Source organism: Pseudorasbora parva, chromosome 7, assembly GCF_024679245.1.
Source record: "Pseudorasbora parva isolate DD20220531a chromosome 7, ASM2467924v1, whole genome shotgun sequence".
In the NCBI taxonomy this organism is placed as follows: Eukaryota; Metazoa; Chordata; class Actinopteri; order Cypriniformes; family Gobionidae; genus Pseudorasbora; species Pseudorasbora parva.
The window spans coordinates 6022961-6043798 of record NC_090178.1 but is presented as its reverse complement, the minus strand read 5'-3'; the positions used below and the strand labels follow the sequence as shown (position 1 = coordinate 6043798).

Here is a 20838-nt window from a genome sequence, read left to right as displayed (position 1 = left end):
ACTGTGTGTTACATTTATGATGTATTTTCTTCTGTTCTCTAATATTTATAACACTCTTTTTTGATAAAAAAAGAGAGCTAAAAATGATTATTTCAAATGCAGTTATGTTTTTCTTTATTTCTCAATAATATTAATAATTGAATAATAATAAATGAGTCTTTGTTTTGAAGAAGCCTTAAAAATACCTAAAAACAATATTAGGTTTGAAAAATAAGATATATTACTATATATAATAATACGATATATATAACTTATATATTTATTTATTTATCCTGCTGACTGTTTTTTTGTACACATCTTTAATAGCCAATAAAATGTATGTATAGAAAGATCCATAAATATGTTTCTTATATTTAGCATGTTACATTTGAACTGTTTTTCAGGACAAAACTTTTTAATCAAATGTCAGATCAATTTCATATACACTTTATCTACATGCTGGTCAAATGGTTTGATATTTCTGTTACTGTTACTGATTTTCTGTTTACATTTAGCTGTTTCAGTAATTATTTTGAATTTAATAATTTTTGTATTTTTTTAAACTAGCATAAACCATATAATGTGAAACATGCCACAGTACACGATTGCTGATGTGTGTTCAATGAATTGTATCTTCTATTTCTGTACAATAACAGTGGAAATGTTCTATAATTTTATATTTGATCAAAACTTTAAGGTTTGTTTCTATACAAAAACTACATTTCGAAAATATAAACCCATTCAACAGAGTAAAAAAAAAAAAAAAACAATCCTGGAAGTGTCTGTTATTGAAAGCTGTATCATTAAACATGTTTTTATGTACCAAAACACAACAAACTCACACTATCATGATAAATCAGAGCTTTTTTTATTAAAATAGCCAGCGATTATTAAACTCCTCAGATCTTTTTGCTCTTCCTGACCATGGTGGTTCCTCCTACTGTCAGGGTCTGGAAATAAACAAATACCCAAAGAAAAGTTTTATTTTTATTTTTTATACATATGTTCATATTTAACAGATGTGGACAGTTCTGAGCTCAAAGCAATGCATATTAGATCACCAGTACAAACCTCAACCATCTCTCCTCCCTTTAGCTCCTGGATGTGAGAGAATCGATCCGTCTGACAGACCAGCTTCCCTCCCTCTAGTTTGACAATGCACTGGAAGAAACACACTAGTATAAGTTAAGTGGTCCAATTTTATTTTATTTTATTTTTTTACATTTGGAAGATGTGGAAACCCGAAATGTCATACCAAAGACTTTATATATAGGAAGGAAGACAGTGCGCACTCAGTTACTTATGAATGGGATAAAGTGCAACAGCCAATTTGGCGACTAAGCCCCGCCTTCTAAATGAAAGAGCCAATCAATGATTAGTAAAGTCATTGCGTCACTGCACCTGTTGTTAGAAGCTTCGGTTGCTATAGAAACAGACAGTGTTTTGAGACGCGTGTTTAGGACTAACACATTAGCCTCCTGGCTAAAAAAAATGTTTTTTTTTGTTTTTTGTTTTTTTGTCACGATTCGAGCGTTTAGAAACAAAATGTATGAGACAGTTGTCAGATTTCATTGGTGGTTTGAAACATGAAATTTAATCGGAGGAGTATGAGGAGCACCAGAGTATGAGTGTGACCAATAACGTTACATAAGGAATACCTGAGGGGTAACGTTGAATACAAGATAAACATTAACATTCATGCTGCCTTTCCATCACTGTCCAGAAAAAAAGGATACTGTAGACCTAAATGTTTTCGACGTAATAACTAATGCACACTATACTGGAATGTTTACCAAAATTTGCTGCAAATACATGTATAGTGAAGCTGTTGGCTATTCTGACTAAAAAACACAGACATACAAATCCATATTAAACCCTGTGGCTTGTGGCGAACCATTGATGTCTTAAGACACAAAACGAACGGTTTCGAATCTCAACCAGCCATTACTTTTGTTAAAAAAGTTCAAAATAAAAGCGCGAGTATAGAAATGTATACATAGATGCCTCAGTCGACCAATCTGTAGGAACTAATGAGGATTCTATACACACACACACACACACACACACACACACACACACACACACACACACACACACACACACACACACACACACACACACACACACACACACACACACACACACACACACTGCAGGCTGTATGTTTTTGAAAGAAGTTTCTTCTGCTCATCAAGCCTGCATTTATTTGATCAAAAATACAGAACAAAATGTAACATTGTGATATATTATTAGAATTTAAAATAATTGGTTTTCAATTTATTACACTTTAAATGATCATTTATTTCTGTGATGCAAAGCTGTATTTTCAGCATCATTCCTCCAGTCGTCAGTGATCATGATCCTTCAGAAATCATTCTGATATGAGGATTCATTTTCAAAGTTGGAAACAGTTCTGCTGCTTAAAATTTTTTTCATAACCTGTGATACTTTTTTTTTTTTTAAATAATAATACTTTGATGAATAAAAAGTAAAAAAAAAAGCAAAAAAAAAAAAAAAAAAGCACATGCTTTAAAAATAGAAATCTTTTGTAACAACACTATACACTACTGGTCAGTAATTTGGGGTCAACTTTTTTTTTTTTTAATAAATCAATAATTTTATTCAGCAAGGAAAGGATGTGTTAAATTGATTAAAAAATGATAGTAAATGAGATTTATATTATTTAAAAATATGTTTTTATTTTGAATAAATGCAGTTCTTTTGAACCTTTTAGTCATCAAATATATTAAGCAGCAGAACTGTTTCCAACACTCATAATAAATCATCATATCAGAATGATTTCTGAAGGATCATGTGACTGAAGACGGGAGTAACGATCCTGAAAATGCAGCTTTGCATCACAGAAATAAATTATCATTTAAAGTAATTTGAAAATGAAATTGAAAACCAAATATTTTAAATTGTAATAATATATCACAATATTTCCAAAAAAAAAAAATCTGTATTTTTGATCAAATAAATGCAGGCCTGATGAGCAGAAGAAACTTCTTTCAAAAACATTACGCCGGGATTTTGACCTTATTCTGTGGAGTAATGGCGTTGGGAATACTAGATGAGATTCATCTGATATGAAGTAAAAAAATTACATAAATACTCTTCGGTTTCTTGCAGAAACTGATTGCTTCGTGTCTTGAAACATCAATGTGTCGCCACGAGCCACAGGGTTTAATATGGATTCGCATGTCTGTGTTTTTTTTACTATATACATATAAAACACCACATTGACATGCATTATACGAGCAATGGTTGGAGTTAAAAATATTCATTTGTTTTCCACTCAAGAAACAAACACAACTACATCTTTGATACCCTGGGGGTAAGCAGAGAAACATCAAATTTTCATTTTTAGTTGAACTATCCCTTTAAATTTCATGGAGAGGGTGGAGTTTATGACCTGTACTGCATCCAGCCACCAGGGGGCGACTTTGGCTTCACTTTTCAGGACTCGTGTGGCACACGTGTGTTACACTCCGAGTCCGAGCGGCAGATCAACGCCGAAAAGAAACTGCAGCAGTCTGGTACAGGTAAGTGCTGCTCTTTAAGTTGTTTATGTTTACTTAATGTAATGTCATGTGCTTTGAGACATGATGTAGTTTAACACCGTCTCTCGTGACGCTTTGTAGACTCTCTGAAGGGAGGATGGGGATCTTACGCTTTCAAATCTAGCTCACTGTTGCTAGCCTCTCCGAGAATGGCCTACCCAGCCTTTAACTCGGTCTTATTAGCCTAAACGATTCACTGGTGCAGGTTCATCTTTGTACTTTTTTTTACTTGAGGATTAAAAAAATAGCTCTTGTGAAACTGAGTTCTTGCTCACGATATCAACAGACAATATACTTGATAAAAAGGTGTACATTATAGATATTCTTTTACCTTGAGCTTCTTGCCATCCATGGTGGTGATTTCAGCTTCCTTGCCGATGGTGAAGGAGTTGGTGACGGTTTTCCCGGGTGTCTTGGATGTGATGGTGAAGTCGTTGCCGTTTTGTTGTATTTCTGTCACTGGTTTTACATCCTTGGCCAGTTTAATAATATCTTCTGGCAGAGCTGAAGGAACAGAAGCACACAGATACTGAGTCACCTAATACAATCACGACACATATGAGGACGAAACCTGCAAAAACAATAAATAAATACGGTCAAATTCACTGTTATGTTCGTGGATGAAAACATCCACTAAATTAAGCTGCTGTAAAAAAGTATCATATAAATGTATTTCCCCCCTTTTTTTGCATACATCTTATAATAAACCCTAGTCAAAACTTCTAAATGTTTAAAACAAATCTAGGATTTTTACTCTTTAATTGCAAAGTTTGTAAATGATGTCACTGATTTGTGGGATAAAACACATAAATGACTTATTTTCTAAATAAAAAGTGATTGTGGACTGGGTTTTCTTTACCTTTTATCACAGTCTTGGACATGTCAAACATTGGCTTTGATGCATTGGTAGTTTTTGTGCAGCAATCAGATTTAAATGTTTTCCTCCCTCATTTGTATGCTGTTATACTCCATATAAAAGCCATAAACTAATTTCATTAAAAAATAAAAAAATAAAATAAAAAAAATCTAAAGGGTTAATAGTGCCACCTGGTGATCAACTGTAAAAATTACAAATGTAACCTCTTCTCAACAGGGAAAACCACCAACAATCAAAAATGCATGAGTATAGTGTCAATCAAACAACGTGGTTAAAATGATTAGTCAATGGGGCAAAAACAGCCATGAACAGTAAACGAGGGAGAAAAAAATATATCTAATGCTGCACAAAAACTATCACTGCATCAAAGCCAATGTTTGACATGTCCAATACTGTGATAAAAGGTAAAAAAATATCCAGTCCACAATCACTTTTTATATTGAAAATAGTCATTTTGTCTGTGTTTTGGTATGACAACGTCCCCAACAGCACATACAGGTTAAAGTGTGGAGATAAAAAAATAAAACAAATGTTTTGAGGAAATAAAAAATGTTAAAGAAAACGCTAAACTGAAAATGTAACCGTTTTTATTTTATTTTTGAGTGTTGCTCTGTATTTATTTATGCAGACCGCCTCCTGATGTTTGATTGACACCTCCTCATTAGCATGTTGCTCCAAAGAAAAAATAAATGCAGAGCTACATTCAAAAATAAATAAACTTTAAAATGAAAAAATTCAACCTTCAGTTTAGCATTTCATTCAACATTGTGTTTAATTTCCCTCAACATTTCATTATTTATATCCTCACACATTTAATTATTAATATTTTTATTTATACAGGAATATGTGGATTTATGTATTTATTTGTACATTTATTTATATATATAATATATTTATGTAGAAATTTGTGTATTTATTTATTTGTGTATTTATTGTTTTTGCAGGTTTTGTCCTCCATATACAAAGACTATTCAAATGAGATGATTATGAATTGATTAGCCCATTACATCCCATATGGTGTACATGGAAGCTTGTTTCTGCCACAGAATAAAAATAAAGGCATCTTTAAAACAAATACAGAATAAAAATAAAGGCAATCGCATCTTTTTATCTTGCAATTCTGACTTTATTTCTCTCAATTCTCAATTTATATCTTGCAATTCTGACTCTATAACTCGCATCTGCTAGTTTACATCACACAATTGCGAGGAATAAAGTCAGAATTATGAGATGATAACTCGCAATTACCTTTTTTATTCATGGTGGAAACGAGCATAGTATTTCCCAAAACCTTAGTATTTCCCATCTTTTTTAAAATGTATTATTATTGTTGAATTAGAATAAAACATATTGTACACAAGAGTACATATAGCCAAACCATAGTCAACATGTCAGGGATAAGTAAATAAATACATGAGGAGAAAAAATAATCTATTATAGTTTCATTGCTTTTAGGTTAGGTTTAGGTTAAGTATATTTTAACACCAATTTTAAATAGTTAATTTTGTAAACTATTTTTCATTCCATTTGACTTATTAAATATAGTAACGGGTAATTTCCCAACAGCGTCGTGTGGAATCCGCTGCTATCATGCAGTGCTTTTGGGATTATTCTTAGGCTCTGATAAATGGGGCGCAAATACTCACGAATAGCTCTAAGAAACTCCTCGTAGTTCTCCTGAGTGTACACCTGCCATGTTCCGCTGAAGGCCATGTCTGCTGCTGATCTGACCGGATGGGCAAGAGCTGTAGACCGCTTTGAGAAGCTCAACACAATGTGAGGAGGACGTTCATCCACTCCAGTATTTATACTCACAGAGGAGTTTAATCATTGACCTTCTGGCATTTCTCCCTTCTGTTTAAACAACCCAGAGTTCGCTTACACCGTTTGTGGGGTAATGCCCCCTAAATGTGGTGGCACATTTAACCTCCAATCTTTAAAAAGACAATTTTGTTTGATAGAATATTACAGAGTCTTGACTTGCATCCATTCATCTATAGATTTAGAAATGTGATGCTTTCTGTGGGGATCTGATGGTTATGCAAAGTGATCCTATTCATTAGAGTATCCTAGTTTCCACAAAAATATAAACTGGTTTCAGCACTGAGAATCAGAAATGTTTCTTGAGCAGCAAATCCTCATATTCGATTGATTTCTGAAGGATCATGTGAAAACATACGCATAAACGACGATGGAAATGCATTAACTGAATAAATTCCTTGATGCGCATACAAATAATAATGGGACTTTCGCGATGTAACAGCATAACTGTACTAACCAGCGGAAAAATCATGCTCGCAAAGCATCTGAAGCGCTGTTTTGGTCATTCCTAGGGGTGCACCGATCCGATATTAGGATCGGATATCAGCCGCGATACTGACGACAAAGCTGGATCGGGGATCGGAAAAATTAACCTGATTTCCTATGACAGCTCCATAAACAATCATTAACATTAGTTACTTACATTTAAGATGCAATATTGAGTCTTTTTGTTTTATTTCAGCTGCAAAAAAAGTTCCAAACAAAGATTCCAAGCAAAAAAGTTCCAAACAGCAGAACCATAACACGTCTCACGTGTTTTGACCGATTCAGTGGTTGAATCAAAGTTGAATTCAATAACCTGTTCGTAAACGACTGCCTCATTCTTAAAGGAATCAGTCGTTTTAATGAATCGTTTTAATTAATGACTCAATGACTCACTCATTAAGACTCACCTACTGCCACCTACTGGTGGTTTCCTATATTTTTCAACATTTATTTTGTTTATTCAAAAATACAAATCTCAACATTATTTAATGCAGTAATAATTTCTGGGTAAATAATTTAATTTGATTGGTAACATCCCTTTAGTGTCTTTTTAAGAATTTAAGAATATAATATGAAACCTGAAGCATAGCTTATATTTAATAAGATTAGGGGAAAATGCTAGCCTGACAAGCCAGACCCACATCAAGATGTTTGGTCTGGAAACTCACCATAGACAGCTCAATCTGAGGGGCGGATAAACGGTTGTCTTTCAAACTCCCTCTGCACACGATAGGATAGCACTACACCAACCAGAGCAACATGAAGGTGAAGCAGAGCTCGCTGACTGATTAAACATTCGTATCTGGAAAATACCCTTTATAAAGGTAAAATATCACTAATATGCAGATTTAAAATATGTCAAAGCTGATTGAACACTGAGAATATTGCTTCAGAATAAGTTATATTTACAACACACACACACACACACACACACACACACACACACACACACACACACACAAATCTAACTTTGTTCCGGACAAGCACATTTTTTACTCGGACAAGTGAATGACCATTTAACTTATCCGAAGGAGAGACATGAGCATGCTTAATGTCGAGCCCTAAATTATATTTTAGATTTGAATGCACAATTGTTTTTTTTAAATAAATAAGAATTCAACACTTTGCATACATCTGTTGGATGTGTTGGATGTGGGATGTGTTACTTTCTAGCTTCCCTGAGGATGGCACTCCACTGATTCTGCTTGGCGACTTCAACATCCATCTTGATAAACACCTAGCTGCAGACTTCAGCACTCTACTGACTTCATTTGACCTTAAGTTAGTATCTACTACGGCTACTCACAGATCAGGTAACCAATTAGACCTGGTCTACACACGCAACTGCTCCACGGACAACACTTTAGTTACTCCATTACACACCTCAGACCACTTTCTCATCACTCTTAAGCCTAGTTCAGACTGCACGATTTTCAAACTCGTCGGGTCACTGCTCTATTCACACTGCATGACTATCTGGGGTATCATTCAGTCACTGCTATGTTCACACTGCACGATGGTTTGACGACAGAGGAGTTCACACTGCATGACTGAACAAGAGGAAGAATCGCCGACAACTCTCTCTCTCCGGTGCGCAAACTACGTTTCCCAAACACACGTGCGATGTGACAAGTAAACAACGCGAGATCACACGTGCGTCAGACCGGAGTTCTCGCGCGAGACTTGGAATTGTTATTAAAAATGATAAACTGCACAAAGTTTGCTTCAAATTGTATGTGCGCTGATTTGTGGAGAAAAAGAAAAAAGATTATGGCGGAAGATATTGTTGGAGAGACAGAGGGAGCCAGGATTTTGTTCTGCAAAGACAGTTTGAGGTAAATAAATAATTATTTAATGTGCTGCTGCTATGGCTGGATGTGCAAATGTTTGGCCTTTGTTTCTGTTTGATAGAATTGTAAATATATCTATTAAAATACTGAAATTCTGCTCTATAATTCTGCCTGAACCTCCTGCTGCCCTGTATCTCACTCTCTCATTGGCTGTCGGTGTAATTTTCAGTCAGAACGCTGTTCACACAGCAGGAGTTTCAATCGCCGACAGGTCCAGATATTAAGCATGCCAAATATCTCACAGGCGTCGGCGACTCGTCGGCGATTCTCTCTGATCGCGTCTTTGATTATTCACACTGCGTGATTGTCACTCGCGTGCACGAGCACCGATTTGCCTGTGATCTCGGGCATTTGTCGGCGATTTCACAAAACCTGTCGGCGACTCAAAATCGGGGCAAAAATCGGGCAGTGTGAACTAGGCTTTAACCTCATACTGACTCCTGATACAACACGCACTCCTACACAGATTACCTTTCGGCGTAATCTACGCTCACTCTCTCCCTCTCGCCTATCCACTATGGTTTCATCTTCACTCCCTCCACCAGCTCAGTTCTCAGCACTGGACACTAACAGTGCTACTGACACTCTTTGCTCCACTCTAACATCCTCCTTAGACAGTTTTTGCCCCCTTTCATCCAGACCAGCCCGCCCCACCCCATCTGCCCCCTGGCTGTCTGAAGTTCTCCGTGAACATCGCTCTGGACTCAGGGCGGCAGAGAGGAAATGGCATAAATCTAAAAACAATACTGACCTTGCCTTTTATCAGTCTCTTCTCTCTTCTTTCTCTACAAATGTCTCCACTGCTAAAACAACATACTACCACAACAAAATCAACAATTGCTCTGACTCTCGCCAACTCTATAAAACATTCTCCTCTCTCCTTTGTCCACCTCCTCCCCCTCCTTCATCAACTCTTACAGCTGATGACTTTGCATCATTTTTCACCAACAAAACAGCTCTCATTAGCAAACAGTTCTCCTCATCACTAACTGACACGCACATCTCAACAACTAACACGAACACGCTTCCATCCTTCTCTCCACTCTCCGAGGCAGATATTTCTAAACTCATCCTTTCCAATCACCCTACTACCTGTCCACTTGATCCTATTCCCACTCACCTCCTTCAGGCTATTTCTTCTTCAATCACTCCTGCACTCACTCAAATTGTCAACACTTCTCTTCACACGGGAACCTTTCCCACAGCATTTAAGCAGGCTCGGGTAACCCCACTGCTTAAGAAACCCTCTCTGAATCCAGCACTTTTAGAAAACTACCGACCGGTATCCCTTCTGCCTTTCATTGCAAAGACCCTTGAGCGAGTTGTGTTCAATCAACTCTCTAGGTTTCTTGAACAGGACAACCTCCTAGACAACAACCAATCCGGCTTCAAAAGCGGCCATTCGACTGAGACGGCCTTGCTCTCGGTAACTGAGGCACTGAGACTGGCAAAAGCAGCTTCCAAATCCTCAGTGCTCATTCTGCTGGATCTGTCTGCTGCTTTTGACACAGTTAACCACCAGATCCTCCTGTCAACACTTAAGAGGACGGGGATCTCAGGATCTGCTCTCCAGTGGTTCAGGTCTTACCTCTCTGGTAGGTCCTACAGGGTGTCATGGAGAGGTGAAGTGTCTAAGTCTTATAATCTAGCTACTGGGGTTCCCCAGGGCTCAGTCCTTGGACCACTTCTCTTCTCCATCTACATGTCATCATTAGGTTCTGTCATTCAGAAACACGGCTTCTCCTATCACTGCTATGCGGATGACACTCAACTCTACTTCTCATTTCAACCAGATGATCCTACAGTCAGTGTTCGTATCGCTGCCTGTCTGACAGACATTTCTGACTGGATGAAAGAGCATCATCTTAAACTCAATCTTGCAAAGACAGAATTACTTGTTTTCTCAAACAACCCAGCACTTCATCAAAATTTCTCCATTCAGCTTGGTTCATCGACCATAACTCCATCAAGGACAGCAAGAAACCTTGGAGTTGTGATTGATGACCAGTTAAACTTCACTGACCACATTACTGCAACAGCCCGGTCCTGCAGATTTGCTTTATACAACATTAGAAAGATTAGACCCTTCCTATCAGAACAGGCTGCACAACTCCTGGTTCAAGCTCTTGTTCTCTCCAGACTGGATTATTGTAATGCTCTTCTGGCTGGGCTTCCAGCATGCACTATCAAACCCTTGCAGCTGATCCAGAATGCAGCGGCGAGAGTGGTCTTTAATGAGCCGAAGAGAGCGCATGTTACGCCTCTCTTCATCAAACTGCACTGGTTGCCAATGGCTGCTCGCATCAAATTCAAGGCACTAGTTATCGCCTACAAAACAACCTCTGGCTCGGCACCAATATACCTAAATTCACTTGCTCAGACTTACACACCCTCCAGAAGCTTGTGTTCTGCGAACGAGCGGCGCCTCGTGGTTCCATCCCAAAGAGGCATAAAATCGCTCTCACGGACATTTTCCTGGACCGTTCCTACCTGGTGGAATGACCTGCCGATCTCAATTCGTGCTGCCGAGTCTGTAGCCATTCTTAAAAAACATCTTAAGACACATCTTTTCCATTTGCACTTGACCAATACAGAATAGCACTTACTGATCACCACAGCAACGACCAAAAGCGTACACTCCGGGATCATATCTACGTCTCTCATCCGGATTTGCGCCTTCAGGCGGGTATGTTACATAGTAATCATAACTATCAGAATCCAGTGTTCTGTATATTGCGTACGTGAGTTTTTGTTGTAGATGGCTATTGCTGCGCGTTTAGCTAGAATACAAAACCAACCCATTGGGCCACTGAATCTGCATTAACGACAACAGCTGGGGCAACAGCCTTAGTCCTAATGGGTTGTAGCTATCTTAGCTATCAAAATCCAGTGTTCGGCACTGTGCGGACGTGAGTTTTTGTTGTAGATGTCTGTCTTTTAAAAAAAAAAAAAAAAAAAAAAAAAATTGTGTACTGTGCTAATTAATTGAGATTTCTTACAGCTCTTACAGGTTTTTGGCCTTGTCTGTTTCGTTGCTTCTATTACTCTCCCCTTTTTTGTAAGTCGCTTTGGATAAAAGCGTCTGCTAAATGATTAAATGTAAATGTAAATGTAAATCTGTTATTTTGTCTTATTATCTTTATTTAGTAAAGCCTGGTGCCTTAAGTCTCTTCAAGGAAGGTATACAGTTTATTATTTATTTAACAATAATATCGGATCGGTATCGGGTATTGACAGATACACAAAGCCCAGGCATCGGCATCAGTATCAGGACTGAAAAAGTCGGATCGGTGCACCCCTATTCAGAACAGAAGCCTGTTGTCAGATGCTCCTAGAACGGTCTTACATGACTGCGTTCCCAAACAGATCTGCCTCTGAAAGCAAGACAACAAGTTTGAGATGCACAAGTTTCTCTGAGATGCAAATAATTTATTATATATAAAAATGATTATATATGGTGGCTTCTGCTTTGTTTCTTAGTGATTTTTAGCGGCAGTTTATCAGGAAGTGATGATTATGTAGACTAGAGCTGCAACTAACGATTATTTTTTCTGTCGACTAATCTAACGATTATTTTTTCGATTAGTCGACTAATCTAACGATTAATTTTTTACCCTTTGAAATTTTTCCAAATTCTGTGGCACCCCCTCACATAAGTTACGCTAGAGGTGTAACAGTACAGACTGCTCACAGTTCACTTTGTATCACGGTTTTAGGTTCACGTTTCAGTACAGTTCGGTATTTGCTATGTTCAGGGGAAAAAGGACTACTGTCAAATGAAAATAAAGAAAATAAGAACAGATCACTTAAATAGAAGCAGCAGCACAAATAAATACTATTGAGCAAAGATGAGAACAAAATAAACAATGCTTTTCAGGATTTTCAGGTAGGTCTAACATTAGTTTTTAGGTAGAGAAATGGAATGAAGTAATCAAAAGTAAAATAACCACACATTTAACTGTTTAAAATTAAAAAATAATCCTTATTAAACGTACAAAAGCTATTCAGTCAGGAGCAGTGAGTGATGTCTTTATCTTTTGTTTGACATTAAACAGATAGCAGTGAAGGCTACTGCCCCTTTAAGACCCACGGATAGTCGTCGTATTTTCTGTATAAAGTTCACTTAAGGCATAGAGTAGGCTATGACATTTTGACATACTTTTTGTGAGTTTGTCCGTTTAAGCACAGGATTTGAAAGATAACTCAATATTTGCACGCTTTGGGACGAGTGCACAAAGACAGATCTTCTCATTCGCGTCTCCTGGCTACACGGGGGTGATGACGGTGAAAATGACTGCTAATATTCGGACGTACAGCAGCACTCGCATGCGTTTTATAAAGTTTACAAAGAGAGACCGTTTTGCCCACGTTTTTCTTTTATTATCGCTGTTGTTGTAGTCTACCTGAGGAGTCAGCACGTGTATCCATCGACAGAAACATACATACAGCATTATTTTCAAGTTACAACCCATATTAAAGATGCGTCATCAGATGCGAGATGAACCGAAGTGTAAGTGCGTCCCCGCAACTTTTGCTCGGGATCCCGGTTGGGAAACACTGGTCTGTATTGATTGACACCGCGCTGGTTTGTTTAGAATTATATGAGCGCCGTGACCGCGCGCTGCCGCGTGATGAAGGCTTGTCGCAACTGCTCTGGTTTTAAAAGCTATGTCATACTAAATGCGCCAAAATGCAATAAAACTTGTTTTACGGTCGAATGCAACGCGTGTGTGTGTGTGTGAGTAGACGCGCAAAAGGACGGCGAGAGAACTTAAGGAAATGCAGCTAAACGAATATGCGTGCGTCTTTTAAATAGCGTAAAAATGAATGAATGACGAATGTGGTGGCCGTTATTGATTATGTGGCAGTCCGCCACAAATTAGTCTATGTGTGGGAAACACTGTTTGGCCTCTGTTTAAAGTATTCCCATACTTTTGATATTCGCGGTCTAGGTTTTTGTGATAGAACCAGGAGCAGAAGCCAACATTACGCGAGATGAACGTCTGACACGACGCGTCGACGCATTTCACGAACGTCGACGTATTTCCGTAGTCGACGTCATCGATGACGTCGACGCGTCGTTGCAGCACTAATGTAGACTTTGACTCACTGGATGGAAACGGTGCTTTATTCACAAATGTTTTATGTGATATTGCAAATTTGAGCATTACATTCACAACTTTGGATGGAAACACTGCTAGTGTCCATGTATGAGGACATTATATTTTAGTGAATTTCTTTGACATGTAAGTTTTAAAGGGGTGATTAATGGAGAAATCAACTTTCCCTTGAGCTTTTGATATATAAAAGTGTACAATTAAAAATGTGAACATGCACGTTGCACTGTTGTGAATACTGAATAATGAATACAAGTCAGCGTATTTTTAATATCGAGGCTCTAGTTTGTTTCTTGTATGATTGTTAGGCCTGCTGGTATAGGCACTGACGTCTGCCTGAAAAAGACGTGCTCTCTTCCCATGCAGTCAACATTAAAGGGTTACTTCAGCGATTAGCATACGGCGTTATAACAGTAGAAACCCTGGAGTATATTCAAATGACTGTGCTTTCCCCCCTCATATCCCCCTGAGACAAGAGATTTACGCATTTTATTTCTGGAAAAATTCCTCCCGTGACGCAAATTGACGATATTTGCATCATCGGAGGAATGTTTGGCCAAAGGCTAAAGACTACAGCCAGCAGAGGGAGCCATTTCCGCATGTTTTGAACCCGCGCATGGGGATGGAGATCACACTCAGAGCTCAGCTCACAGCCACAGACACTCATTTAAACGGAGCTATGGTGAGCAATGTAAGTCTTTTAACTTCTCAAATTAATTTCTATGAAAGTTAAAGGGGTACTTCATTGCTGGAAAGGTGAATCTGTATTTAAACTGGGTCATCAATGTAGGAGAAATGTGAAATTATTTTTGAATTTGGTGCCTTCTAGACTGAGAAAAGACAGAAAATGTATTTTTGTCTCATGGGGATCAAAGACTACAATTCCCAGAATGCTTCGCTGCCCTGTGAGGCCATTCCCGCCTCAACGAAGCCACCACTACTGGATTACAGTGACTGAGTTCAGAAAGTACAATTAAATACTGAACGTGTCTGTTCAATATAACGATCGAGTTGCCTCGTGAGTCTCACAGCACTAACTCAGATTAGGAGTCAGATTACATTGAACGTCATAAATGAGCTGATGAGCTCTCGTGATGAGAGCTGAGGTAATCGCGACCACATTTTTGGCATACATTCACAGCGCGTGTTCAGTCTGGCGCGTTTCAGTTCATGCCTTTGGAAGCTTCACTTTCATAGAAATTAATTTGAGAAGTTAAAACACTTACATTGCTTAGCATCCGTTTAAATTAATGCCTGCAGCTGAGCTGTGCTGTGAGTGCGATCTCCATCCCTCATGTGTGAGTTGAAAACGTGGAAATGGCTCCCTCTGCTGGCTGTAGTCTTTAGCCTTTGGCCAAACATTCCTTCGATGATGCAAATATCGTCAATTTGGGTCACAGGAGGAATTTTTCCATAAATAAGATGCATAAATCTCTCCTCTCAGGGGGATATGAGGAGGGGGGGCCCCGCCCACAGACTCGTGGAGCAATAAACACGCGGAAGATAGCAAGATAATCGCTTGTAAACAAGTCTCAGGTCGAGCTGGATTTGAAGACATTGCGATTAAAACACGATGCTGTGCTTCTATATTGAATCCGACAGGAATGGTGCAGCACACTTATGTTTGTAAAACGTGCTTTTTTATATGCGATAGTATTGCATTGTTACACCGGGCTTGACATTAAGCATGTTCATGTGCTTCTCCTACGGACAAGTAAATCGTTCATTCACTTGTCCGAGTAACAAATTTGCTTGTCTGGAAAAATCTTGATCTTTTTTTTATTTTGTGTGTGTGTGTTGTAACTATAATTTATTCTAATGCAATATTCTCACCAGTGTTCAATCAGCTTTGACATATTTAAATCTGCATGTTTTATTTATTAATTTTTTATTGAATTATTTCAAATTTGTGATATTTTTACCTTTTATAAAGGGCATTTTCCCCCTAATCTAATTAAATATAGGCTATGCTTTAGGTTTCATTTTATATTGTTAAATTTGATCAATACAATAAATTAAATTAAGACACTATATAATGGCTGTTAACAATAAAATTAAAAAAAAATTTACACTAAAAAATTACAACTGCATTAAATAATGTTGTGAGATTTGTAGTTTTGAATAGAAACATAAGAAATGTTGGAAAGTATTTTAAACATGAATTTAAACCACCAGTAGGTGGCAGCAGGTTGCCGTCTTAATGAGTCAGCCATTGAGTCGTTCATTCAAATGATTCATTCAAACACTGAATCGTTCAGTAACACACTTGTTGCTGTGACGCATTATGGTGTGTGTGATATCGGCTGTGTGTGAACGATTTTCGCTGCTGAAATAGAACAAACACACTCAATATTGCATCTAAAATGTAAGTGACTTTAAGTGAATGTAAATGTAAGTGAATGTTAATTAATTGTTTATGAAACTGTCATATGAAAGCAGTGTCAATTTCAGTCGTGATGGTATTCAGGAAACAGCTTAAACGCTCTAGTATTGTAATTTCTCCTCGAGAGGCTGCACGAGCGTCAACAGCGCGACCTTATCATCGTCAGTTCCAGGGTTTTTCCTACATTAAATTTTTTTTGGCGGCCGCCAAAGCAAATTTTTGTCCCGCCAAAACCTTATTTGATGAGTTATTGTGATTTTATGAATTGATGTAGATTACTAATGCGCGTGACTCTCTGCTCGTTCTGACACTCAGTTAACGTGTGCCCTCGTTAAAGGGGTACTTCAGCGCTGGGAAGATGAATCTGTATTTAAACTGGGTCATCAATGCAGTAGAAATGTGACATTATTTTGGAATTTGGTGTCTTCTAGACTGAGAAAAGACAGAAAATGTATTTTTGTCCCATGGGGATGAAAGACTACAATTCCCAGAATGCTTCGCTGCCCTGTGAGGCCATTCCCAACGCCAACAACTTGATTACAGTGACTGAGTTAGAGGAGACACTACAATTAAAAACTGAACGTGTCTGTTCAATATAATGAGTGAGTCACCGCGCGAGTGTCACAGCACTGAGCACTAACTGCAGGAGTGAAGAGAGCTGAGGTACTACACTCGCGGCATACATTCACAACGCGAGTTCAGTCTGGCGCATTTCAGTTCATGCCTTTGCAAGCTTAACTTTCATAGAAATTAATTTGAGAAATTAAAAGACTTACATTGCTCACCATAGCGTTTAAATGAGTGCCTGCAGCTGAGCTGAGCTCTTCCTGCAAGCTGAGTGTTATCTCCCATCCCCCATGTGCGGATTCAAAACATGCGGAAATGGCTCCCTCTGCTGGCTGTAGTCTTTAGCCTTTGGGCAAACATTCCTCCTATGATGCAAAAATCGTCAATTTGCATCATAGGAGGAATTTTTCCAGAAATAAAATGCATAAATCTCTTGTCTCAGGGAGATATGAGGGGGGAAAGCACAATAATTTGAATATACTCCAGGGTTTCTACTGATACAAAGCCATATGCTAATCGCTGAAGTAACCCTTTAAGTGAGTGAAGGAGAACGAGCAGAGAGCCGCGCGCTCTCTGTCTTCAAAACCATCACCGTTCTCTCTCGTTCTCACTCGCACATATCAATCAAAATCAACAGAACTGACAAAATGGTAAAAGGTCTGAAGACTGAATCCGTGCGCCACGTGGCGCGCTCGCACAATATTTTCCCTGAATTACTGCTGGATGTGAATTGTGCTCAACAGACGTTTTGCACACGCAGCTGACATGAACCATACTTTCAAATAAACGGAAAAATATCCTTATTAAAGGGGGGGTGAAACACTCAGTTTCAGTCAGTGTCATGTCAATCTTGAGTACCTATAGAGTAGCATTGCATCCTGCATATCTCCGAAAAGTCTTTATTTTTTTTATAATTATATAAGAAAGATGCGCTGTTCCGAGTCTTTCCGAAAAAAGCCGTGCGGGTGGGGGCGTGTCGTGTGAGCGGAGCTAAATAATGACGTGTGCAGCAGCGCGCTGCTATTGTGTTGAGTCGAGTGCGTCGTAAAGCTGTGTCATCCCTAACAGCGGGAAAAAAACTTTATTCAAAATAAAAATATGGCTTTTAATCAGATACAGCCATACATCTATGATCCGGAATCAGACCCAGAGGCTGCAGTTGAACAGGAGCAGCAGCAAAAACGACTAGAGCAGGACGTCTCTATGTGGTACGATATACACTAACTATATAATATGCTTAGCGGCTTGTGTTATTTACATATTTATACTTGAATTATATCGTCGTATTTTTGTCTTTGAAGGTGTACATGTGGGAAGTGCAGTTGTGCACGTGTGTTTGTGTGTTTACGCGTGGTTTGTGTAGACAGGTTAAGTTAGTGTTTACATAGAAAGAAACGGAATAGTAGCGCATTTGAATGAAGAAGCGTGCTTATTTAGTTCAACATATTTCCCCCCTCTTTGTGTATTGTTGAGTGCTTTTACAATACACAAACATAAAGTTACACATATAGTGGCCAGCTAAACAAATGTACACGCACTACACATCGCATGCTCCATTGATCAATTTCTATATATAGTAATATATATAGTAACTATACGTGATCATGTTTGGGCTACTTGATGAGCATAGACACAGACATTTGAAGCAGTCTCACTCACCGCCCGCGGTTCTAACGTTGGGACTGCTCCATCCTTCAGCATTAGGCGATTGGAAAATCCGGCGTCGAGCTGGGCCTTGTTTATGAAACAGTCGGCACCGAAATGCAGCGAACAGATATAAACATTCGCGCAACTCAGTTGCTGATCCGGAAAAGCAAATTACATCCACTGTTGCCTTACCGCGGGGTTTTGGGGGAATCTGTGCAGGACTGTCTTGGTCTGGCAACCAAAAACACACTTTTTGATGTCATTGTTAATTGTGCACATTACCTGTGCAGCGCAGCCTACGAGCCAGCGCTTTGATGGGCATAGCCTGTTGCTTTCGCTCTCTCCCTCTCTCTCTCTCCCTCTCTCTCTCTCCCTCTCTCTCTCTCACACGCTTCCGGTAGAATTGTCCGTAAGGCCCATACAAGGAAATTCCGCCCCCATTAACGTCAAAGGGGACGCCGAAACTTATGACTAACCGGAAGTAGTATTTTTGACAAAGAAATACTCCCATCAAACGTCCACCTTAACTTTTGAAACTTTGTCCATGTTTAGGATGGGATTCCATGTCTTTAACAGTGTAAAAAGATCAGTATGCATGAAACAGCATTTCACCCCCCCTTTAAGTGTTTTCTGTGATCAATCTTTTGCGTTGTTTTAAGAGTCTGGGTTCACACATAACGTGTCCGCTTTTGTCCGATTCGCGAATTAATGACTCATTTGAACCGATTCATTTGAATGAACTGATCTGTCCAACACTGACCTCACGAATCGGTGTGTAATCATTTACTCCCAACACCTCTGAAATGAGAATGCAAGAGTGCTTAACCCATTAAACAAGAGAGGTTAGTAAGAATTAGTCTTAATAATCCACAGTATTTTCATGTATTTATTTTGAGTATTTATATTGACAATGTGTAGTAAATTACCACAAAAAAAATTTGTTTAGGCTGGAATAAGGAGAAAGCAGTACAACGTAATTAAATTGTTCATGGCAGAGAATTAGACTATTTGTTATTACATTTTTAATGCTGCTTTTTAATAATTGTTGCCAAAATAATGAATCAGTAAACCATGCAAACTGTGTAAAAATGAGGAACTAAAGAAAGAAACATCAAGACATCATACATAATGAGATATCAAAATTAGATGAGCAACAAAAAGCAAAAAAAAAAAAGTTAGCATTTATTTTACATTTATTGTCAGTATTGGGCTCACAGATCACGCGGGTAGGTACTTTTACTGTTGGGGTGTGTGTGCGCGCGTGTGCATGCGTGTGTGTGGATGACCATGACTGGTCAGCCGCCACCGAAGACCATTTCTGACCCAGGAAAAACCCTGAGTTCATCATATATTATTATCCACTATCGTTTGCCACTTACACTAAATTAATGCACAATTCAAAAATTTGAATTTAAAAAAAAAAAAATCTTGCATTTTGGTGATTCGCTAGTTATTTTATGTTTTCAGGCTCTTGTCCTTCGGGCAAGTAAAATTATTTTTCACTTGTCCCTTCAAAAAATCCACTTGTCCCGGACAAGTGTTAATGTCGAGCCCTGGTTACAGATTGTATTGATGTGTATGTGACGTGTCTAACAGCATACAGCACGCTGTCACAGTCGTTCCTTATTTAATCCCTTATTTGTTGGTTCATTGCGATTTGGGTTCAGACTCCCAGGGTTTGCAAAGCCCAACGTCCCGGGGCTGTTTTCCAGACGGGTTACCAAAACATAAACAGGCAGGCCGATGAATCTCAAATAGTGAAATAACATTCATTTCTTGATCTCCGTTTTTGTTTGAACTGAAGAGCTTGCCCGCCTTTATCCACCAATCGGATATAAGTTTCCATTGCATTTTGTTTCATAGCCTGGCTCTGCCCTCCTACGTACTTCCGCTCAATTTTCATTTTCCTTCAGTACTATGTCTGGGACTGCTGTGTTTTCTTAGGTTTTCTCCGAACAAATTTTTACCGGTCCAATCAGCGAACAGAGGGAGCGGCTGAGAATGATGACGTTGATGTCGAGCGCCAGTTTGAGATGTAGTTCAGTAATGGCGGCCGAAAAAGATGAAAACTAAACCATTCATTGCATTGTGGCACCGCTGCCGAATATCCAGAAGGTAAAACCGGAGCAATAACAGTCTCTGCTGGGGTTTGTTGGTGGCCATGATGTTGTGGCCCTCCAACAGGGTAAATTCGGGAAAAGTTTGATTTTCCAGAACGCTTCGTTAGTGATGAGTTGGCTGAAGCTATTCGGACGGTAACTGTTTCTCGTGGGGTCGGAAGGTATCGCCATCATTTAAGTTACAGGGACTGGTCAGTTATTTTATTGCCATCCGTCTCTCACCACCCGTGTAAAAATCACTGGCCGAGATACCTAACGTTACTGCTTTTGACAAACGCAAAGCCACATCTCTGAGTTTTCAACAATATATCACTTCGAAATTCACTGTTTGTAATCATTTTTGACCACTGCAGAACACCATATGGTTGCTCTTTGCTGTTATTAGGATGCATTTATAGACTTGTATTTCCTTAAAATGCTGGCAAGTA

General features: G+C 38.7%; 1 protein-coding gene across 1 annotated transcript; it reads right to left on the bottom strand.

The window, feature by feature from the left end:
- Positions 1-825: 825 nt before the first annotated feature.
- Positions 826-6223, bottom strand: fabp10a (fatty acid binding protein 10a, liver basic). The gene is made up of 4 exons (XM_067447851.1): positions 6066-6223; positions 3874-4046; positions 1051-1140; positions 826-929 (listed from the first exon to the last, which is right to left on the bottom strand). The coding sequence occupies exons 1-4, from the start codon at positions 6130-6132 to the stop codon at positions 879-881; spliced, it is 381 nt and encodes a 126-aa protein (XP_067303952.1). The 5' UTR covers positions 6133-6223; the 3' UTR covers positions 826-878.
- Between the last annotated feature and the right edge of the window lie 14615 nt (positions 6224-20838).

What these genes read in the sequence shown, in the direction of transcription:
- fabp10a (XM_067447851.1), bottom strand. Translation starts at nt 6,132, where the DNA reads ATGGCCTTCAGCGGAACATGGCAGGTGTACACTCAGGAGAACTACGAG. An exon ending in GGAGTTTCTTAGAGCTATTC is followed by an intron (nt 4,047 to 6,065) that starts GTGAGTATTTGC and finishes CTGTTCCTTCAG; the next exon opens with CTCTGCCAGAAGATATTATT. An exon ending in TGGATGGCAAGAAGCTCAAG is followed by an intron (nt 1,141 to 3,873) that starts GTAAAAGAATAT and finishes TGTTTCTTCCAG; the next exon opens with TGCATTGTCAAACTAGAGGG.